Source organism: Elgaria multicarinata, chromosome 2 (assembly GCF_023053635.1).
Source record: "Elgaria multicarinata webbii isolate HBS135686 ecotype San Diego chromosome 2, rElgMul1.1.pri, whole genome shotgun sequence".
In the NCBI taxonomy this organism is placed as follows: Eukaryota; Metazoa; Chordata; class Lepidosauria; order Squamata; family Anguidae; genus Elgaria; species Elgaria multicarinata.
In genome coordinates, this window is record NC_086172.1 from 165,224,450 (window position 1) to 165,247,599 (window position 23,150).

Below are 23,150 nucleotides of genomic sequence, written 5' to 3' on the forward strand. Positions count from 1 at the left end.
CAGATAACTCTGAAATAGATGTAGTCCTGTCATTACACCTGACATTAGACCTGAGTTTTCAGATTCGTCTTTCTGTTTTTCCTATAGGTGCGCATCATGTTTGAAGTTCAAGACCTGAAATATGCTACTCTGGCCACAGTGTCAAGATGTGGCATGGTTTGGTTCAGTGAAGATGTCCTAAGCACTGACATGATTTTCAATAACTTCCTGGCCAGACTGAGGAGCATCCCTCTGGATGAGGGTGAAGAGGAAGCTCAGCGCAGGAGAAAGGGCAAAGAAGATGAGAGCGAAGAAACGGCTTCCCCAATGTTACAGGTATAGTTAGGAGTATAGTTAGGTTGCATACCACCTTGATGTGGGTCTCTCTATCTCTCTCTCTCTCTTTCAAACAAGGACACGAATAGTTTACAATATGGTAACTTAAGGCTGCAGTGGTAATGAAATGCTGTATTGACAGATCCAGAGAGATGCAGCAACAATTATGCAGCCGTACTTCACATCTAACGGACTGGTGACAAAGGCACTTGAACACGCTTTCAAGCTGGAGCACATCATGGACCTCACACGCTTGCGGTGTCTTGGCTCTCTCTTCTCCATGATGCACCAGTCTTGCCGCAATGTAGCGCAGTACAATGCCAACCATCCGGATTTCCCGATGCAGATAGATCAGCTGGAACGCTACATCCAGGTAATCCCCATTTTTCCAGACAGTAAAGTTGCCAGACTTGCTGTTCGTTTTCACGTGTTTCTGAAGTAGGATGCACTTTTTTTTTAATGCCCTTGTCCTAATGAGTTTTTGACCTTTCACAGCGATACCTGGTGTATGCAATACTCTGGTCCTTCTCTGGGGACAGCCGCCTGAAAATGAGAGCAGAGCTGGGTGAATACATCAGAAGAATCACAACTGTGCCGCTGCCTTCCGCACCAAATATACCTATAATTGATTACGAGGTAAAAAAAAACGTTTCTACGCATTGGGCGCCATTTGGTCAACATCAGCCTCAATGTAATGACTGCTTCTAATGATGGTACTTGAATAAATTATAATCAGCACAATAAAATTAATACCATAAGCTTTGGATGAAGGACTTAACTAAATTAATTTCTTAGTGATTTATATCTAACGTTGTCACAGATTTAAAGAAACTTTAGTTTATTGGATTAGTACTAGTTTTGGGGGGTTTAAGTGGTATAAATTTGCATTTGAGATTAAACCAACTTGGGTTCCTTGCAAGAGAAAAAGTGGTGGATATAAATGTAATTAAAAAATTTAAAAGTAGTTCTAAAGAAAAGTACTTTTTTTTTTAGGTGATGCACACTTGTGCCATGGAGACATTTCCCTTTCTTTTATGCAGAAAAGAAGGCCTCCTTGCCAGCTGCAGTTTTTTAGGATTACAAATAATTTTCAAGTATTTGCAAAGGGCCCACCATGTATTTTTTTTAAAAAAATATTAGTTAAAATAGTTTTGACCATCTAAATGTTGCAATTAGAGTTGGATCCTGAAGTAACTGCTTAAAAGTAACATTGAGGCTTTGCTTTAATAGTAACAGAAGCAGATAGTTACAGATATATCTTTTTTCTTCCCATCCCATACGTAGGTCTCGATTACTGGCGAGTGGGTGCCCTGGCAGTCAAAGGTTCCACAGATTGAAGTTGAGACTCACAAAGTTGCAGCTCCTGATGTTGTGGTGCCAACCCTAGACACTGTCCGTCATGAAGCCTTGCTGTACACTTGGCTAGCAGAGCACAAACCACTGGTACTCTGTGGCCCACCAGGCTCCGGAAAGACCATGACGCTCTTCAGTGCGCTCAGAGCTTTGCCTGACATGGAGGTAAATAGTTCTTCATGTATCATTTCTGCCATTCTGAAACGTTTGGATGCGACTTGATATGTTACCCCATGTCCTGCCATTAAAATGGCCTCTAGCAGCATAGGATCAGAATACTTCATTGACATTAATTAGACTTGCACATTTAACGAAATCTATCAATACAAACATGGCAATGAACAAGGCAGAAATTTTCTTTCCTGGCTGAAACACGGATGTTGAGATTGTACTTAGGTACAAAGGATCCAAACTAGAGCAGCTATTTTACTTATTTTTATTTTATTTTATTTATTACATTTTTATACCGCCCAATAGCCGAAGCTCTCTGGGCGGTTCACAAAAATTAAAACCATAATAAAACAACCGACAGGTTAAAAACTCAAAATACAAAATACAGTATTAAAAGCACAACCAGGATAAAACCACGCAGCAAAATTGATATAAGATTAAAATACAGAGATAGAACAGTAAAATTTAAATTTAAGTTAAAATTAAGTGTTAAAATACTAAGAGAATAAAAAGGTCTTCAGCTGGCGACGAAAGGAGTACAGTGTAGGCACCAGGCGAACCTCTCTGGGGAGCTCATTCCACAGCCGGGGTGCCACAGCAGAGAAAGCCCTTCTTCTAGTAGCCACCTGCCTCACTTCCTTTGGCAGGGGCTCACGGAGAAGGACCCCTGTAGATGATCTTAAGGTCCAGGCAGGTACATATGGGAGGAGGCGTTCCTTCAAATAACCTGGCCCCAAACTGTTTAGGGCTTTAAATGTCAATACCAGCACTTTGAATCGGGCCCGGACCTGGACTGGCAGCCAATGAAGTTGTAAAAGGACTGGCGTAATGTGATCTCGCCGGCCAGTCTCTGTTAGTAAACGGGCTGCCCTGTTTTGTACCAGCTGAAGCTTCCAGACCGTTTTGCAAGCCCAGCGGGAGGGCGTTGGACTTGTTTTTTTCAAACCGTGGCACCTCAAGTGGCTTGTGGCACGTCCTGCAGGGTCTGTTGTTCAAAAATGAAGTCCAAAATCCCACTCGGCATACATGAGCCCTTGTGCTTGCCGAGCCTAGCACGAGCGGGGCAATAGTGTGAGATGAGAGAGGAGAGATAGGAAGGAGCTAGACCGTGAAAAGCTTTGAAGGTTAACAGGAGAAGTTTATATTGGATTCTGAAGTGAATTGGAAGCCAATGAAGAGATTTCAGAAGCGGAGTAACATGGTCGGAGCGGCGAGCCAAGAAGATGATCTTTGCGGCAGAGTGGTGAACAGAAACCAACGGACTGATGTGAGAAGAAAGCAGTGGGGCCTACAAAAAGCCCACTGAGGACCTTAATAGCCAGGCAGGCTTGTGTGGGAGGCCGTGGTCTTTGAGATATATTGGGACTAAGTCATTTAGGGCTTTAAAGTAAAACCAGCACCCTGAATTGAGCCAGAAACAGACCAGGAGACAGCATTGCTATTTCAAGGCTGGTGAGATGTGTTCTATATGCCTGCTCTCAGTTAGTACAAAATATAGCAGCTAGGTTATTAATTGTAGCTTCCAAACTATCTTCAAAGGTGGCCCCACACACTGTGCATTGCAGTAGTCCAGACATGATGTTAACAGAGCATGAATGACTGTGGCCAGGCTATATGTGAACAAAAGACAGCACTGGTACACCATCTTCAGAAGCCAAATTTCCAAAGACCATGCACACCTCTCAAATTAATGCATGCCTTTTAATGGTTAATCTCCAGTACCAGGTTGCAGAATTCTCTCACTAAAATGTTATGCTGATGAAACACCTCTTGCATCTTACCTTGCTGTCCTACCGTGGTTGTGTCCTTGCAATTTTAGGTGGTTGGACTGAATTTCTCTAGTGCTACTACTCCAGAGCTACTCCTGAAAACCTTTGATCACTATTGTGAGTACAGGCGTACACCTAATGGCGTGGTGTTGGCTCCTGTTCAGTTGGGGAAATGGCTGGTGCTCTTCTGTGACGAAATCAACTTGCCAGATATGGATAAATATGGCACGCAGAGAGTCATATCCTTCATCAGACAGGTGAGTATACATAGAATTAAAGAACTGAGCTTGCTGTTGTCATTGAACCCCCTCGTAACAAACATTTTTACTTTCTCAGATGGTGGAACATGGAGGTTTCTACCGTACTTCAGACCAGACATGGGTGAAACTGGAGCGAATTCAGTTTGTTGGTGCCTGTAACCCGCCTACAGATCCAGGAAGGAAACCTCTTTCACACAGGTAGCATCACAGCAATGTCTATATACCACACATGTGCTCATGCCAGATTCTTCTAATGTGCTTTGTATAAAGTTTTAGGGTTTGAACTGCAATGTATATTCATACTCCTGTGCTTTATTGAGTAGCTAGAATAAACATTTTAAATGGGCTGCTACTGTGTAGGCTATTGGAAAGTAGTTCTGTAGCGTCAAAGTATCTGTGTTGCTGCAGCATTCATGGAAGATGGTGCTACATCCCCATGGCAGCTCTAGTGTACTGACTTAGAACCATAAAACGTGACCTTCATTACTACTAGAGAAAGGAGCCATACTTGTGCTGAGAAATGCCTCCCGGCATGAACCTACCTAGACACTACAATTGACATCTGAGGCCTTCCACCCAGTATGTTCTCCAGAGGGGGTTCAGAAGGTTGCAACAGGGGAGAGGGCCTTCTCAGTGGTGTCCCCCACACACACACCAAGCATGGAATTTTCTCCCCACTGCGGTCTGCCTGGCTCCAGGACTGCCATCTTTTTGGTGCCAGGTTAATACTGTTGTTTACTCCCAGGCGTTTGACTGAATTTGACAGGGCATTTATGTCAGTTCTTTTAATCAGTCCAGTATCTTCTTATAATAGTTTTAGAAGTTTAAGTGGTTTTAAATTTTGCACGTTAATGATTTTATATTACAATTTTATTACCTTGTGTATTTGCGGTTTGTAATTTTTGTGAACCGCCCAGAGAGCTTCGGCTATTGAGCAGTATACAAATGAATAAATTTGTAATATAGGAAACCATCCTTCATGATTTATGCATAGTAGGGGCTCTGAAATTTATTTTCCATGAGCTTTGCGGAAGGGACAAGGTATTCTGGAGTGTACTTCCAGTATCTAACGCTATGTATTTAGCCTAATGGATGAAATGCTAGTGAGCTTATCTAGAATTAATTTCTTGCGTTCCTTTCTAGATTCCTGCGCCATGTGCCTGTTGTGTATGTGGACTACCCTGGACCAGCTTCCCTCACTCAGATCTATGGCACTTTCAATCGTGCCATGTTGAGGCTCATTCCATCCCTCCGCACATATGCAGAGCCTCTCACGGCAGCTATGGTTGAGTTCTACACAATGTCTCAGGTAATGGGGCTGATAATGCCTTTTGCAGCTTTAAACAGAATATTTAGATGAGCAGTTAAAAATAGTTTTCAAGTGACGACTCACTATTTCTTATCCCCACTTCTTACAGGAAAGATTTACTCAAGACACACAGCCGCACTATATCTATTCACCCCGTGAAATGACTCGATGGGTGAGAGGTATCTTTGAAGCTTTGAGACCCTTGGAAACATTACCTGTTGAAGGCCTCATTAGAATTTGGGCACATGAAGCCTTGCGTCTCTTCCAGGACAGGTAAAGTATGAATATGCAGAGAGTACTTTCTTTCAAAGTGACGTATAATCTCCCATCTAACAAAACACTTAAAGATACAGGACAAAGTATTATTCTTTCTTGGACCACACTTTTTGAATACAGTAGTATACAAATATTCAGATTGTATAGAATTCCTCTTGAGTGTTCAGACTGTGACAAGTAGTTCCAATTAGATTTTTTGTTAATTCTCTGGGATTAACACAGCATTGTTTATTATACTATAGATTAGACCTCTGGTTTACAGTCCTCCTCCAGGAAATGCACATGGCTTATCCAACAAATTTAAGTCAATGGAATTATTTATAGGTCCTGTTTCGGGATCAAGACTCTGGACCAATTCCCAGACAAATCAGCCTCTTCTACATGAGTTCCAAAACTTGAATATTATTTAGCTTATAGAAAAGATGGCTGACTAATTGGGAATTTAGTAAGGTATACAAACCATGGATGGACACTCCCTGAAATTCACTTTATCCACAACTTTCAAACTAAATGAACACTACTTTTCAAACTCACAATTTGAATTCTGAGTATGCAATGTGGTAAATCGGCTCATAAGACTTGAGCTTAAAGCTATAGAAATTACCAGGGTACTCAGAACACGGATCGCTTGCCAATGATGTCCCTAAACATGAGACTGCTACAAGTGACGTGCAAGGATTCCATCACTACATGGGCTTTATGGTTGGGCGAAGTTCTTTCATTCTTTTGAAAAGGCATTAATGCCCAAGATTGTTATGTGCTTGCTAAAAATGGTCATTCTTTTTACCTAGGCTCGTGGAAGATGAGGAGAGACGGTGGACTGATGAAAACATTGACATGGTAGCTCTGAAGCACTTCCCTAACATAGACAAGGAGAAAGCAATGTGCAGGCCCATTCTGTACAGCAATTGGCTATCAAAGGTAAAGGCAGACATTTGGTTTAGTTTCTACTCCTTACTTGAACTTTAACATTGGTACACTGGTTCCCAGTTGCTGGGGAACATGGGTGGAAGGGTGCTGTTGCACCATGTCCTGCTTGTTCATTCCTGGCCACTGGCTGGTTGGCCACTGTGTGAACAGAGTGCTGGACCAGATGGACCCTTGGTCTGATCCAGCATGGCCCTTCTTATGTTCTTAGAAGTGTGTTGCTTTTAAAGGGTGCTGCTTTCCTTCTATTAAGTTACTACACTCCATTTCTGTGTAAGTTGGTGGAGGCAGTCCTACATTAAATTTCTCCTTAATCAATTGCAAACTAGTATTGTACTTAAGCTAAAAATTATTACTCCATCACTGGTAATAGGTGTTGTTAGGGTTTGTTTAATTCTTTCTTTTGGTAAATTTAGTCTGGTCTATAATTTCACTTAGTCTGTTTTTCTTGCAAGTTACTATCCAGCCTGCGTTTACATAGCTCCCTTGAAGAGCATCACATAGCTATCCTTTTGTAGGGCAAGCAACTCTCATTTTCCTGCAGTTTGTTGGCTTGGATCTGCTAGTTTTAGTATTAGATTCATGCAAGAACTGATATATTTGTTCTCTTTCTTAGGATTATATTCCAGTTGATCAAGAGGAACTAAGAGACTACGTAAAAGCCAGGCTGAAGGTTTTCTATGAAGAAGAACTTGATGTGCCTCTTGTCTTATTCAATGAAGTCTTGGATCATGTGCTAAGAATTGACAGGTACAAAAAAAAGATCAATTTCCTAGATGTTCTTCTGCAGTATAACCTTCAGGAATGTATATTTCTAAACAAGTCTTCATTTGTGTTCAGGAAGGGGGCGCCATTTTATCTTGCCTTGTGTAGTGAGCGCTAGAGAAAGACCGGTGCTGTTAGTCAGTGCTAGTTTCTCTAAGACTAGTTTCCCTTTTCAGAATCTTCCGCCAGCCTCAGGGACATTTACTTCTCATTGGTGTTAGTGGAGCAGGAAAAACTACTCTCTCACGATTTGTGGCTTGGATGAATGGCTTAAGTGTCTACCAAATTAAGGTTGGTGTCCCTGCTTTTCCAAACAGAAGAATTATAAACACACTGTCTGTTTCTTGCTGCACTTACCTTGAGCTTAGCAGGCTTGACAAAAGCATGGAAGTTAATCTAAAACCAATGTTCACAGGTGCATAGGAAGTACACTGGTGAAGACTTTGATGAAGATCTGAGAACGGTACTGAGGCGATCTGGCTGCAAAAATGAGAAAATAGCATTCATAATGGATGAATCCAATGTACTCGATTCTGGCTTCTTGGAGAGAATGAATACGCTTCTGGCCAATGGAGAGGTGTGTTAGTAAAGGCTGGACTTCCAGTCTTTCATATAAAAGGGAAAAAATGGTGAAGGGGAGGAAGAGAAAGTAAGCGTGCCGTCCAGTTCCATCAAGCTATGGGAATTTTGCCTTTGAGTTGAACAGAAGTTGGATTGCAACCAAACTGTGATGTAGTTCCATGCAATTCTTGCTCCAAACATTGTATTAACTTTGTCAGGAGATCTTGCACATACTGGGAAAAACTACTCTTCCTTCCAATCGACAGCTGCTCTCAGGCCCAGAAACCATAATTTTCAGAGGTTCTGGTTTCAGTTTGCCATTGGATCCAGATCCCTTCATGATCTCTATTGAGATCGGTATCTGTAACTTTCCCCCCCAGAAAATTCCACATGTTGCAGAAATGCAGCAAAAACTTCCCTTAGTGCAAAACTCCAAAGTTCCCTGCATTAATTGGCTTTAGTAATGTGTATTTCCTCAATTTAGGTTCCTGGACTATTTGAAGGGGATGAATACGCTACGCTTATGACTCAGTGTAAGGAAGGAGCCCAGAAGGAGGGCTTAATGTTGGATTCGCATGAAGAACTTTACAAATGGTTCACCAGCCAAGTCATCCGTAATCTCCATGTGGTCTTCACCATGAACCCATCTTCTGAAGGCTTGAAGGACAGAGCAGCCACCTCTCCAGCCCTCTTCAACAGGTACATAAGAGCTTATTTACCAGTGATACAGCGTGTGTGGATATATCATGCTTAACACAAGTATTAAAAGTCTGTTTCTCTTGCTTTAGATGTGTCTTGAACTGGTTTGGAGACTGGTCAACTGAGGCACTTTATCAAGTTGGCAAAGAGTTCACCAGCAAAATGGATCTTGAAAAGCCGAATTATATTGTGCCAGACTACATGCCGGTTGTCTATGACAAGTTGCCGCAACCCCCTACACATAGGGAAGCGATCGTGAACAGTTGTGTGTTTGTTCACCAGACCCTTCATCAGGTGGGTTCATCCCCTCACATTTTGTGTGTCTCCTTGCAGCGTGTCATTTATCAGCTACAGGATTTAGTTCTACAACATTTTGCATTTGAATCGTATTGTGGAGGATATTTTAAAGCCATGTTTACTTACTCCCTTTCCTATGGCAGGCTAACGCTCGTCTAGCAAAACGAGGTGGCAGGACAATGGCCATCACGCCTCGCCATTACTTGGACTTTATCAACCACTATGCCAATTTGTTCAATGAAAAGAGGAGTGAGCTGGAAGAGCAGCAGATGCATTTGAACGTTGGTCTTAGGAAGATCAAGGAAACTGTCGACCAGGTATGAGCCTTGAGAAAGGACAGTGGCGGGGAAAGAAGGCATCATTTTTCATAATCCTTGAAAGCTATTATGGTAGATGTCGTGAGTAGACTTTGCTGTGATTGAGAATCTGCTTTCAATCCCAGGTAGAAGAACTGCGCCGTGATTTAAGGATAAAAAGCCAGGAGCTGGAAGTCAAGAATGCAGCAGCTAACGACAAGCTAAAAAAGATGGTGAAAGATCAGCAAGAGGCAGAGAAGAAAAAGGTGAAGGCTTTATCACACACAGTTGTGCCTACTGCTGCGACTTTTTTAGGACGCAAATGAGGCTCTAATGTGTCCTCTGTAACTTGCTTCTAGGTTATGAGCCAAGAAATCCAAGAGCAGTTGCACAAACAGCAAGAGGGCATTGCAGACAAGCAGATGAGTGTGAAGGAAGATCTGGATAAAGTAGAGCCTGCAGTCATTGAGGCTCAAAATGGTATGTCAATGTCACCTGTTGTGTGCAGTTTGCTACGTACAACATGCATGTTCGGCTTAATGCTTTTGAGTTAGCCCAGTATTGGGCAAAAGGCGGGATACAAATAAATATAATAATAATGCCTTTCAGCATTAGCTCTTTCATTTTTTTTTACTATTATCTCTGATAGAAATGCAATAGCTTCCGAAAATCCAGTACTTCACTCTGTGCACTTAATTCTTCTGGGTAACATTTTAATCAAGCAATAATCATGTTTAGGCTCTGACCAAACAGAGCAATAGTTGTGCAGCTTTTCAGAATGCCAGTTCATGTTGTGACATAATATATATGTCATGCATTTACTATGATTTCAAAAAATGAATACAAAACTTCTATTTTTAAGAACAAGTAATTTGTCTCCAATATAAACGGCCCACCAGTTTGGCTGGCAAATGCTTAGAAGTTGCCAATCACTGCTTTGTGTATTTGAAATGGTATTTCTGAAGGATGAAAAACTGAAAAATTTGCAACCTATACTTGCTCTTTCTCCTGTCCTTTTACAAGCACAACTAAAGTCAGTAGAAGATGTGCCTGGTAGACTGTGCCTTTAGTTTATATGTTTGAAATCAAAGTTGATTTTTGCCGAAGCTTAAAATCTTTCAAATCTTCTCTCAAAACTTGGTAATCACCTCGCTTTTCACTGTTTTCTCCCAAATCAATCTCTTTCTCCTGGCTGATGGGGTTTGCTCCTACCTAGCTGTTAAATCAATAAAGAAGCAACACCTGGTAGAGGTCCGCTCTATGGCCAACCCACCCGCTGCAGTGAAGCTGGCGCTAGAATCTATCTGTCTGCTCTTGGGTGAAAGCACAACTGATTGGAAACAGATTCGGTCCATCATAATGCGGGAAAACTTCATCCCAACCATTGTAAACTTTTCTGCTGAGGAGATCAGGTGAATAATTTACAAGTACACAGTGGATGCTTCTGGGAACAGAAAGAAATTGTTCGTGAAATCTTCTGCAACATACCACATTACAAATACAAAACAACTTCTTAGATTTGATTTCTGCTTCAGATAAATAAATCTTCCCTTCATTCAGGGAGAATAGATAATCACTATTTTAATCTACATACGGCTGAATCCCAGCCTTAGAACTAAGTTTCTTTCTCCATTCCCAGTGGCAGCCTTCAACATATGTTGCATGCTGAATGTATTTTTCCATCCCCTTAATAGCCGTGAGCTCTATAAAGAAGCAACATCTTGTTGAAGTAAGAACCATGGCCAACCCACCTGCTGCGGTAAAACTGGCTTTAGAGTCAATCTGTCTCCTGTTGGGTGAGGAGACCAATGACTGGAAAAAGATCAGGCCAGTTATTCTCAAAGATAATTTCATCAGCAGCATTGTCAACTTTAATATTGACGACATGAGGTATTTGTGTTTCTAGCGTTACTTAACATGGTGATGGGGGTTAACTCACATCCTTGGCAATTCGATACTGACTTATGCACCATACTTGGTCCATGTAGTCCCTCAAACTTTTTTTCCTGTTCCAGCGATGCCATACGGGAGAAGATGAAGAAGAACTACTTATCAAATCCAAGTTACAACTATGAAATTGTGAACAGAGCATCTTTGGCCTGCGGCCCGATGGTAAAATGGGCTATTGCACAGGTAAACACGTTGTGTCAGGAGGAAGGATAGGAATACAACTCTGTAGTGTTTCAAGGAGGTGCTGAGGTGGGTTTCTGCCGCTTGCTGTTTAACCCAGTATCTCACTGGTAATCCAGCAGTAGCTTACAAGTAGCAGGGATTCTTAGCTAAAACAGCATTGGGCCCACAAATTATGTCTGAGAGCCCAGTAGCAAAATTATTTCAACTGGCCAAGAATGTAGTAAAAATGCCTCTGAAGACGTGCAGAGTGTCTTTCCCCTTCTTCCCAGCGGCTAGTAGCCTGTCCCTCCCACAGAATTAAAGGAAAGGGCTAATCGTGCAGGTGGCATTGTTTCCCCTGAGTGCCCTGAATCAACTTCCAGTGGATAAAACAAAGGGAGTTTGGATTTCTTTCTAGTATGGAAATGGGGGGGGGGGGGGAGAGAGAGAGAGAAAGAAGCCAATTGCAAGCAGGGTTAGGGAGAGTAGCAATTGCCCTCCAATCCAGTCAGTCAATTCATAAAGCAGAACGGTCCTGTAGTTCATTTTAAAATCTACTTGCAATTAGAACGAAGTGACAGGAGTTTGTCGGCTGGGAGGTAGGATGGGATACATTCTCAGAGGGAGGGATGGAAACTGGGGCTGCAACAGTTTCTGAACGGCTGCTGAGTTCCAGGAGGAAAATAGCGTTAGGTTGTGGAAGACTGCATGGGGGAAGCAGCTTCACACATGGAGAGGGAAAGAAACAATCCAGAGCAGCACCAGAGAGAGGTGGGGAATTTTGTGGCCGGCCCCGCTAAACCAGATCTGCAGCAATCCCAGGAAGTTCTGTGTAGTTCTGTCATTCAGAACTAGAGAACAGTCTCTCCCTAAAAAAAAAATCTACTCCAGGTTTTTCTGGCAGCCTCGTTTAACTGCTATAATGCACCCTCCCTCCCAGAGCGTTTGTGCTTGCCATTCAAAGACTTCCTCAGCCCTGGCCCATTGGCAAGTGTGTTTGTTGAAGCCTGTAAAGGCCGTTCCATGTTCTAGAACTGACCGACTGGTCCTTTTCCCCCAGCTGAACTATGCTGACATGTTGAAGCGAGTGGAGCCCCTGCGGAACGAACTGCAGAAGCTCGAGGATGATGCCAAAGACAACCAGCAGAAGGCCAACGAAGTCGAACAGATGATTAGAGACCTGGAGGCCAGCATTGCCCGCTACAAAGAAGAGTACGCCGTGCTGATTTCTGAGGCTCAGGCTATTAAGGCCGACCTGGCTGCTGTGGAAGCAAAAGTGAGGCTGCTGAATTTCTTCTTGTTCAGCTTCTTTAGGGCTTATCTGTGTTTTTTCCTCTTCTGCCACACCTCCTTAAAGCCTCCCTACTGAGAACTCAAACATGTGAGGTGGAGCACTGGACAACAAGAATTCTAACCTAGACATTAACTATGTTTAATCACAGAGATAATTGCACTTATGCCAAGTATGGGGTCCTGATTGGGCTCGCACCAGCCATCTCACCCCTTCTGGATTCCATTTTAAATTGCCAACATCACAGTTCTCAGAAAGCTTTTTAACAACATTAGAGTTGCAACATCAAGTGGTCTAGTTGAGGAATATATAGTGGAATTCAGTATTCTTGGTGCTAACTCTGACCTCTGATACCTTGCAAAAATTATCCTAGCAGCAACTATCATTCAAGATTCTTCTTGTTTTGGGGAGCTATACATCTTTGATATTAACCTTACCTGTAACCAAAAACGGGCCCCAAAGGTGGAATGTGATCAGTGATTTTCCCCTCCCCTTTCCTCAGTCTCCTAGATATTTTAACTAACCCTTTCTTTCTGATACTCTGAAAACTTGGCCCTAAATCTGGTGCAATGGTAACTGCCCGCATAAGTTTCCAAGGGCAACTAGAGAGATCATAGATCCTGTTTTTCTTTAAGTGTATTGTTTTACTTCTAGGTAAACCGTAGCACAGCTCTTTTGAAAAGTTTGTCTGCAGAACGTGAAAGATGGGAGAAAACGAGTGAAACCTTCAAGAACCAGATGTCCACAATTGCAGGAGACTGTTTGCTCTCCGGGGCCTTTATTGCTTATGCTGGTTACTTTGACCAGCAGATGCGTCAAAACCTCTTCACCACTTGGTCGCATCACTTGCAACAGGCCAATATCCAGGTAAAAAAATATCCATGGGTCACAAAATCAATCGCTGCTGTTTACTTGAAAGCATTGTGGCTTTGCGTTTAGTTTATTGTACATCACTTCTATGGAGCTCAGAATACCTTGTGTGTGTTTCCCAGGCCGTCTCCCACCTAGGCTGTTTACAGGGCCAGATCTGCTTAGCCTCGGTAGAATTGTCATGTACTTTCAGACCATTGTCTATTGGTGCTTCGTCCAATAAGATGATAGTATTTAAGCAAAGGTGAGCTATTTGGACCATCTGGGATTTCCCCAGCACAATCACCCTTTCTTTCTTTCTTTCTTTTTTATTACAAGCCCTCCCTACTTTGGGACATAACAATATCCTCTTGGATATAATTTTACGACAAAGGCACGTCGCACCTGGCACAAAGATGACAAGGAGTGGGAAGGCAGCGGATGTGTTTGCTTCGCCATAAAACAACCCCCATCAATTCTTTGTTTCCCTTGACTAAATCATAGTAATACTTTCTCTACAGTTCCGTACAGATATTGCCAGGACTGAATACCTGTCCAATGCAGATGAACGCCTTCGCTGGCAAGCAAGTTCTCTACCTGCGGATGACCTGTGCACAGAAAATGCAATCATGCTCAAACGGTTTAATAGGTAGCGTTTTCTTTTCCATTCCTTCATGCTTTTTGTGTACAGCAATGACTTTTTTAGACAGAAAAACCCTCTCCCAAAGAAAGTCTCTGAAGGACACCTAATGCATCTAATTGTAAACTTTCTCTGTTCCATGAAGCCACATATTTTTAAAAATGTTTCTTTTGTTAATATGTGAAGCAATATCTTTCTTTTGGGATCCTTAAATTCTAATTTAACTTGCAACCAATTACTTCCCAGGTATCCCCTGATTATTGACCCTTCAGGGCAAGCTACAGAGTTCATCATGAATGAATATAAAGACCGTAAAATAACTCGTACCAGCTTTTTGGACGATGCTTTCAGGAAGAATTTGGAGAGTGCCTTGCGATTCGGCAATCCTCTGCTTGTCCAGGTTAGTTGTTGTTGCAGGCTTCTTTTTCAGTAGCTCGGGGACATAGGAATGTGTGTATCGGCCAAACCCGAGCGCACAAAAGTTCCCCGAATTCCTCTCAACACTCGTTCCGAGTCGAGTCTGTATCAAATTGCAAGCTTTGTTTTTTTCCTTTTCGAATGCAAATCTGTGTATATTTTCATGCATATTCTTTGAAATGTACACATTCTTTTCCCATTTGTGTGCATTTTTCGAAACTACACATTTTTAATGCACATTTTTCACACGCCGTTGAACACGTTTTGGTCCACAAATCACATTGCAAGCTCAGAAATGTACAGACTTCAACCACAGATTGTGTTCAAGTTCATTTTAAAGTTCGTTTTCAACCCAGAAAGTATGAACTGAGTTAAATCAGTTCACTGTACTGATTGACAAATAATTACACATTTCTCATACATCCCTAGTTTCGAATTACTTTGGTGTTATAAAAGTAAACAATGCTTTTGTCTGTGTGTAACTTGAATGCAACTAATGCAGGTATATAATGAAATATAGGACCTTTTTGCATCTTACACTGCATAAGAACTTCGCTTGACACAGTATAGTCAAGTATACCTAAGCCCCACTGAAACCAACGAGACATAACAAGTTAAACTGGTTTAACCGTATCCTTCTCATGTAAACCCACTGATGATTTCAAACTAAAAATAACTTGGATACAATTCATCCAGATTCCTTCAGAGAATGCTGGAAAAAGTGTCTAGCCATAAAGACTGCACACAATTGAAAGCAATGCTAATACTTTACATAAGGTCAGAACGCCACGGCCAGGATCCATAGAACAATACCACTTTAACGTGAGCCCAAAGTGAGTGAATGAATGAATGAATGGTTTATTTGTTTGTAGCACAAAGACCATTACAAAATACAGAATTGCTCACATATAGCAACACACATTATTTAAAATATTCAAAATATTTGAGGTACAATCCTTTCTCAACCAAGGAGTCAGTCAGTGGGTCGCTCTAGGGGTGCTCCATTTATCTGCAGCACCCACCCTTTGCTATCACGATGGTGACATACATGCCAAAGTCACAAGGATAATTTCAGTGATTACATTATAACCTAAAATGTAACAGTCAATATCTGGCACTATCAGATAGGTGGGATGAGCCCAAAGTGGTTTTGAGGTGTGTGTTTTTTAATACAACAATACAATGTAAAACAATACCACATAATACATAATAATACAAAGTAAACAATTTGTTAAACATATATTCTAACTTAATTCTCTTTAACATAATCATAATTAACATAAATGTGCTCCCTCCAACCACGGGATCTTATTCATATTTCCAAAATCTCATTACTTCTTCTGGGGGTGTTTTCCCTCTCCCCTTTAATAATACAAATTCTAAAAACTCTTTCCATATTCCTTCAAAATCATTCGTTTTTATCATTCCTCTTCTAACTTTTATGTTACATGTTAATTTATCATTAATAGCAATATCCCATATTTCTTTGTACCAATCTTCTATATGATAATCCCCTTGAACCTTCCAGTTCCTAGATATCATTAACCTTGCTGCTGTTAACAAATTCGTTATCAATTCTGAGGTGTAGCACACAGGCCTGCTAGTCAAATTAGCAGAAGACCAATCTCAGTGCATGTCTCTAAAACAGCTCTTGGGTTCCCATCCCGTGTGTAAATTGCTCTTGGAACCAGCGCTGGAATTCTACTTCTGACTAAACAGTGCTAATTATTTTCCTTTCCTTTATTCCTGTCTAGGATGTGGAAAGCTATGACCCTGTTCTAAACCCAGTATTGAACCGTGAAGTCCGTAGAACTGGCGGCCGAGTTCTTATTACCCTGGGAGATCAGGATATTGACTTATCGCCATCCTTCGTCATTTTCCTCTCCACCAGAGACCCAACGGTAAAGGACAAACTTATTTTTTATCAGATTGTTAGTTGACGGGAGCGGAAAGGAAAGAAGGTTCTATTAAAAAGGTGACTCTGGGATGTGTTGTGTTTGGTAGGTTGAATTCCCACCAGATCTCTGTTCCCGTGTGACGTTTGTCAACTTCACAGTAACTCGTAGCAGTTTGCAGAGCCAGTGTCTAAACGAAGTACTGAAAGCTGAAAGACCAGATGTGGATGAGAAACGCTCTGATCTCCTCAAACTTCAAGGTACAACATTGCAAAACATTTTAACTGCTTTTGCTGCTTTTAAATTACCATATATATTGTTTTAACTTGGTTCATGGTTTAGTTTGTTTTTAACTGTGCATATTTATTGTTTTATATTTATTTATTTATTTTATTTTATTTATTGCACCTATATACCGCTCCCATAGCCAGGGCTCTCTGGGCGGTTTACAGAAATTCTAAAATTAAGATAAAAACGAGTATACAAAATTTAAAATTCTAAAACACAGAACATACACACATAAAGCATTAAAAACCGTTAAAAAACTAAACATGTGGGTGATTAAGATGTGTCGCCATATGCCTGGGCAAAGATACAGTATGCTTTTATCTGTACGCCGCTCTGAGAACTTAATGATATAGGGCGGGATATAAATGTTTTAAATAAATAAATAATAAATCAAATCAAATCTTGAGCAGGACTCAGACAAGTGTTTTTTTTTAATTTATTTATTTTTAAAAAAAACCACAGATGCAAATGAAATCTTCTGCTGCATTTCCAGCCAAGATTTTAAGGTTCCACTTGACTGGGTATTATATTTACCAAAGAGAAACCAAAAATGTCAGAATCTTATTCTTCTGGAGGTGCATTTCCAAAATCTCATGAGCTGAATGAAGGGATTTTTTTATTTTTATTTTTTGGTCTTTTCAAGTCAGTAAAACAAGCCAGTCAAATTTGAAAATGAAGAGAAACATTCCTCACTAAAAGGCACCCCCCATTTTGTTGTATTTTTATATATGGAATCGCACAATAATTTGAATAAAAATAAGATTTTTTTATGCTGTTAAAACCAAGAGTGGTGGCAGGGAGAAATGTTTAGCCCCCCCCCCTTCCAGTTTTCTGTAGAAGCACAAATGGTGAGGGGACGTGTCTTCACTTCTTAATTATTATTGTGAGGGCAATCCATCGCCCACATTCTGATTCTCAAACTGAACAGAACCTCCGGGATATCGTGCAATCTCGCAACAATTATGAGTGAAACTGATGGAATCTGCTCATCCCCATTAAAACCTCATTACTGCTATATTGCTATTGGTTTGTGGTTGAAAGCCTCCTACAAGGGAGCATTGTAGATATATCAGATTTGTGCTTGCATTACACTTAAGGGGTTTTGCTGTATTTAAAGGTGAATTCCAGCTGCGTTTGCGGCAGCTAGAAAAATCTCTTCTCCAAGCCCTCAATGAAGTGAAAGGAAGAATCCTGGATGACGACACCATCATAACCACACTGGAGAACCTAAAGCGAGAGGCAGCCGAAGTCACCAGAAAAGTGGAAGAAACAGATATTGTCATGCAAGAGGTGGAGACCGTGTCCCAGCAGTATCTCCCACTTTCTACTGCATGCAGCAGCATCTACTTCACAATGGAATCGCTAAAACAGGTACAGCAGGGTTTGACTGCTGGCCTTCCCTTCCTCTACTTGTTACCCATGTTTTGAGGCCTGCCCGTGCTCTGAGAGCTTCTGGGGAGGCCTTCCTCTCAATCCTACCAACATCCCAGGCACGCCTGATGGGTATGCGGGAGAGGGCCTTCTCAGTGGCTGCTCCAAGGCTCTGGAACTCCATTCCCAGGGAGGCTACGCTGGCTCCCTCTGTGCTACAGTTCTGGAGGCAGGCAAAAACTTTTTTGTTTCAGCAGGCTTTTGGAACTATACTGGACCTGTGTTAATGTATTGGGTTCCCCCCCTTTTTTTTTAACCTGTTACAGTTTTTTAAAAAAGTAACATATTTTTATTTTTTCTGTGGGTTTAATTCTATTTTAACTTTTGTAAATTTATATTTATGTTTTAATTGTACATGTTTTAATTTTGTAAACCGCCTTGAGTCCCAGTACTGGGGAAAAGGCGGGATAATAATAATAGTCATAATTAATAATAATAATAATAATAATAATAATAATAATAATAATAATAATGCTTCTTCCTCTGTGGTTTGACGAAGTGTTCTCCCTGTTAAACTCTTTTTTAGATACACTTCCTGTACCAGTATTCTCTTCAGTTTTTCCTGGATATCTATCACAACGTCTTGTATGAGAACCCAAATTTGAAGGGGGTTACAGACCATACCCAGCGCCTTTCCATCATCACAAAGGATCTCTTCCAGGTTTAGAGACATTTTTTTTTTGTCACAAAGCCTTTTTTTTATGGGGGATCTTCCTGCTGAGCTAATCTTTCTCAATTTGTATTGATAGGTGGCTTTCAATAGAGTTGCTCGTGGCATGCTTCATCAGGATCATATAACCTTTGCTATGCTGCTGGCCAGAATTAAACTGAAAGGCACTATTGGGTAAGTGTAGAATTCTTACTTCTTTTAGTGGGTTGTTCCGTTTTCAGTCCCTTACAGTTTGTAGACTGTGTTGCGCTGATGGCTGTTAAAAACCCTAAGGAGGTTTGCCTGGCACCTACACTATATTCTTTCAGATGCCAGGTGAAGACCTTTTTATTCTCTCTGTATTTTAACAAGCCTATAAATTAATTTTAACTTCCCTGTTTTAAATTTGTATTTTAAATTTGTATTTCTGCACTGCTGCTGATTTTATCCCGGTTGTGCTTTTATATTGTATTTTATATCATGCTTTTATTCTGTTTGTTTTATACTTTGAATGGTTTTAATTTTTGTGAACCGCCCAGAGAACTTCAGCTATTGAGCGGTATAAAAATCCAATAATTAAATAAATAATAAATTATATCCTTCCTTCTTACAAAAAGTGCACACCATGGCTTTCAGAAAATCAATATGTTAAAAATACAACACCAACTGATGAGCAAAACAAAGACCTATTTTTAAAGCAGCAGAATACATGGTAAAAATCCAGCTTCTGAAAAGGGCCGCTTAAATAAAACCATCTTCACTGCTGACCTAAAAGTAGGCAGAGGGGGTGCTTAAAAAAAATCCTGGGTGTCACAGCTGATAAGGCCCTGTCTTGGGTGCCCACCCACGTATCGCAGATGGTGAAGGGACCTTGAAAGAGCCTCTGAAGTGGAATGAAAGTCCCAGGCAGGCTCATATTGGGGAATGTTGTTCCCTGAGCCAGCACTTTGAATTGAGTGCGGAAGCAAACTGAGAACTGGTGCAGCTGCTGAAGAATTGGTGTTAGGTGGTCTAAGTAGGCAGCTTCCATCAAACCCTTGTCAGTTGCATTCCAGACCAGTTGCAGTTTCCAGTAGTCCTGTGTAAGGCACACAACAGTAATGATCTAACCTGAAGGTGACAAGGGCAGGAATGACTAAGATGTTAAAGTTTCCTCTTCAGTTGAAATAAAAGTACAGCACAGCACTAATGCGAGTTCACCATGTACACCGATGGTGCTATATAAATAAATAATAGTAATAATACTTCTGATTCAAGAGGTGGACAGAGAGTCCAAATTCTTATGTTAACTTTTAACATGGCATAAGCCAGCTCTTCGTTGTTTGCACATGTGAGTTTTTACTCATTTGGCATTTGCTGCATCATAGAGGCCTTTAGGTTTAGGTTTTGGTTTTGGTATCCAGGACATGGTAAACTTCAGATCTTATGATGTGCAGGTCATTTTTTTTTAAAAGTCTTCACTATATGAAAATGACTGTGGAAATATCAGCTTGGATTTACTAAAATAATGAATGATATAGGCCATAGTAGCCTTTAACTGCTATTTATTATCCAGTTTAAACAGTTATCCATAGTATGTAAAATCAGAGCTGGAAAAATTACTAGGTGGCAGCTTGCTCATGTCCTTAATTTGATGGTGCTTCATGCTGCTTCCATTCGCTAATAATAATAATAATAATAATAATAATAATAATAATAGTTACCCGCCTCTCTGGATCGAGGCAGGGTACAACACAAATGCAAATGCCATAAAATACATATAATTGATTAAAACATTTTAAACGAATACATTATTAAAAGCAGCACAGTATTAAAAGGCATCTTAAAATTCAACTGGGTAGGCCTGCCGGAAGAGATCAGTCTTTATAGCGTTCTTAAAATAAGGCAGAAACCTGAGAAATAGTGCCTGGAAAGCAGTGAATTGTTGCCTGGAAAGCAGTGAATTGTTCTCAATGTGATTTTCTTTTGTTTCACCCATGAAGGGAGCCTGCCTATGATGCAGAATTCCAGCATTTCTTAAGAGGGAAAGAAATAGTACTCAGCAACACACCTCTGCCCAAAATCAGTGGCCTGACGGTAGAGCAACTGGAAGCCATGATGCGGCTGAGCTACCTTCCTGAATTTAAGGATCTGGTTTCTAAAGTCAAAGCTGATGATGTAAGTCCATTTTTCAAATAGGAATTACACACGTATCTACAAATAGAGAAACTCAGCATTCCTTGATCTAATACAAAGTTCCTTTGTGCTGCATTAAAAGTAACTGTGTTTTTCCTCCCTGCACCTCATCTCCAGCAATTCTGCATTTGGCTAGATAGCAGTTCACCAGAGCAGACTGTGCCCTACCTTTGGACAGAAGACAAGCCTGCAAGTAAGTTCAGATGTCCTCCATCTCAGGATCAATTTATGTATTTAGCTATTTGGTGAAATCTCACCATAAGGAGAGAAGTGTGTGCGATTCCTCCACGAGGTGCGAAGGTGGGGCAGGTACATCCCGCTTCCAAAGAGAAAAATACGTAGAACAAATTAGTTTGGAATAATTCGGGCATTTCTCACAAGACTACTTTGTTTTGAGCACTGAAAAATGGATCTTAACATTCCTTGCAGTTGGCTACTTGCCAATAATAATAATAATAAAAAAAATATTTTTTGCCCGCCTCTCCATTCTGATCAAGGCGGGGAACAACAATAAATGATAAAATACATAATACTCAGTTAAAACATAATATACATTGTTAAAAACATTTTAAAAACATCTTAAAATTCCACTGGATAGGCCTGCCGGAAGAGATCAGTCTTTATAGCTTTCTTGAATGCTAGTAGACTATTAAGTTGACGAGTCTCCTCCAGCAGCCCATTCCACAGTCTGGGAGCAGCGGAAGAGAAGGTCCTCTAGGTATAACAGTTGTTAATCTAGTTTTTGCTAGCCGAAGTAGATTTTTCCCAGAGGACCTGAGTGTGCAGGGCGGATTGTATGGGAGAAGGCGATCCCGCAGGTAGCCTGGACCCAAACCATGTAAGGCTTTAAAGGTGATAATTAACACTTTATACTTTGCTCGGAAACTACTTGGCAGCCAGTGAAGAGATTTTTAAACTGGTGTAATGTGGTCACCCCTAGGTGTACCGGCGACCAATCTGGCTGCCATATTTTGAACTAGTTGAAGTTTCCGGACTAGGCACAAAGGTAGCCCTATGTAGAGCGCATTGCAGAAGTCAAGCCTTGAAGTTACCAGTGCGTGCACTACTGTCTTTAATTTGGCTGTGGCACAGCTGTTCTTCCCTGGCAGCAAGACTGATATATCTCCACAATACAGAATGCTCCATGCATGGTTTTCCTGTGATTAAAGGCACTTTTAAGGCAGAAGATGGACAGTTATGGACCCCACGTGCTGTTCAGTTGGCTGCAGGCATTCACACCTTAGTTATGCTTGGAAACGGATGTCTGCTCTTCAAATGCTTTGTCCCAGTGAGACAGCCTGTGTTCAGGCCCAGTCACTGGCACTTTCTGAACCCAAGAGAAGTGTTGGTAAACAGGAACTGTGGGGCAGCTGCTCTTTTAGTACTTACTTGCAAGACTGAAATTGGCAACTGAATTTGTGCCTATTGTTGCCTTATTGCCCTTCTCTCTGCCCTGTCTCTATTGAAATGTAGAGGCTCCTTGTAAAATGTCACAACAGCCAAAACACCTGGCACCCAAAGGGCACGTAGTCCAGATTCTTGCCCCGGACTGGGCCAAAACATAGCTGTTCACTTTGCATTTATTTACAACGTCTTTATCTTGCACTCCCTCCAAGAGCCACCGTGTGGGCGTCACTGTTCTTCGCCTTCCTCTCAATTTTATCCTCACATCAACCCTGTGTGGTAGATTAGGCTGCGAGAGAGTGCGAGTGGCCCAAGGTTATCCAATAAGCTTCCTTGAATGAGTGGGGGGGATTTGAACCTGGGTCTCCTCCATCTTAGCTTAACAACCTTCCTTCTTTAAACAGAGGGGTAACATTCAGACTGCTACATCGCATGGACTCTGTAAGCCCTAAATGGAACATATTGCTCTAGGTGCTAACTTTAAACAAAATGGTTTGGGGGGTGGCGGATGGGAACATGGCATGAGCCTTCAAAACTGAGCCCTGATGGTCTTCTCTTCCTGCTTGGTCTCAGCGCCCATCGGGCAAGCCGTCCATCGCTTGCTTCTGATTCAGGCTTTCCGTCCCGACCGTTTATTGGCAATGGCGCATCACTTTGTTTCCACCAATCTCGGAGAAAGCTTCATGTCTATTATGGAGCAGCCTTTGGACTTGGCACACATTGTCGAAACAGAGGTAAGCGGGCATTTTAAGTAGCGCTCTGTTCCACAGAGCTGCATGTGGAACTTCTGCAGGCAGGGCCTCAGGACACGTTGCTTAGACTACCTGCAGCCAAGGTTAAAATCTCAGATCGCATTGACCTCTTCTCACTCCTGCACTGTGCTAGACAGCTTTATTTGTTAATGCAACGTGCAGAGATCCCTTTTTATCAAATGTAAAAAAAACACCACTAACTGGTTGGGCTCCAAAGAACTAGACAACTAGTTTTGCATGTCTAAAGTG

At 41.3% G+C, this 23,150-nt stretch overlaps 1 protein-coding gene across 1 annotated transcript in view; it reads left to right on the top strand.

The window, feature by feature from the left end:
• The window catches only part of DYNC1H1 (dynein cytoplasmic 1 heavy chain 1), a 65,438-nt gene that overhangs the window by 32,772 nt on the left and 9,516 nt on the right, over positions 1 to 23,150 (top strand). The window contains exons 35-65 of the mRNA XM_063118066.1: positions 88 to 315; positions 458 to 688; positions 811 to 951; positions 1,600 to 1,833; positions 3,659 to 3,865; positions 3,945 to 4,066; positions 5,012 to 5,177; positions 5,287 to 5,450; positions 6,245 to 6,374; positions 6,997 to 7,130; positions 7,322 to 7,436; positions 7,561 to 7,722; positions 8,191 to 8,405; positions 8,495 to 8,699; positions 8,846 to 9,019; positions 9,145 to 9,264; positions 9,358 to 9,478; positions 10,215 to 10,410; positions 11,014 to 11,131; positions 12,171 to 12,386; positions 13,056 to 13,268; positions 13,772 to 13,899; positions 14,137 to 14,290; positions 16,062 to 16,208; positions 16,312 to 16,462; positions 17,608 to 17,861; positions 18,448 to 18,582; positions 18,671 to 18,765; positions 20,553 to 20,727; positions 20,863 to 20,938; positions 22,723 to 22,883. Of these exons, the coding sequence (XP_062974136.1) occupies positions 88 to 315; positions 458 to 688; positions 811 to 951; positions 1,600 to 1,833; positions 3,659 to 3,865; positions 3,945 to 4,066; positions 5,012 to 5,177; positions 5,287 to 5,450; positions 6,245 to 6,374; positions 6,997 to 7,130; positions 7,322 to 7,436; positions 7,561 to 7,722; positions 8,191 to 8,405; positions 8,495 to 8,699; positions 8,846 to 9,019; positions 9,145 to 9,264; positions 9,358 to 9,478; positions 10,215 to 10,410; positions 11,014 to 11,131; positions 12,171 to 12,386; positions 13,056 to 13,268; positions 13,772 to 13,899; positions 14,137 to 14,290; positions 16,062 to 16,208; positions 16,312 to 16,462; positions 17,608 to 17,861; positions 18,448 to 18,582; positions 18,671 to 18,765; positions 20,553 to 20,727; positions 20,863 to 20,938; positions 22,723 to 22,883 (5,088 nt within the window). The remainder of the gene's footprint in view (positions 1 to 87; positions 316 to 457; positions 689 to 810; positions 952 to 1,599; positions 1,834 to 3,658; positions 3,866 to 3,944; positions 4,067 to 5,011; positions 5,178 to 5,286; positions 5,451 to 6,244; positions 6,375 to 6,996; positions 7,131 to 7,321; positions 7,437 to 7,560; positions 7,723 to 8,190; positions 8,406 to 8,494; positions 8,700 to 8,845; positions 9,020 to 9,144; positions 9,265 to 9,357; positions 9,479 to 10,214; positions 10,411 to 11,013; positions 11,132 to 12,170; positions 12,387 to 13,055; positions 13,269 to 13,771; positions 13,900 to 14,136; positions 14,291 to 16,061; positions 16,209 to 16,311; positions 16,463 to 17,607; positions 17,862 to 18,447; positions 18,583 to 18,670; positions 18,766 to 20,552; positions 20,728 to 20,862; positions 20,939 to 22,722; positions 22,884 to 23,150) is intronic.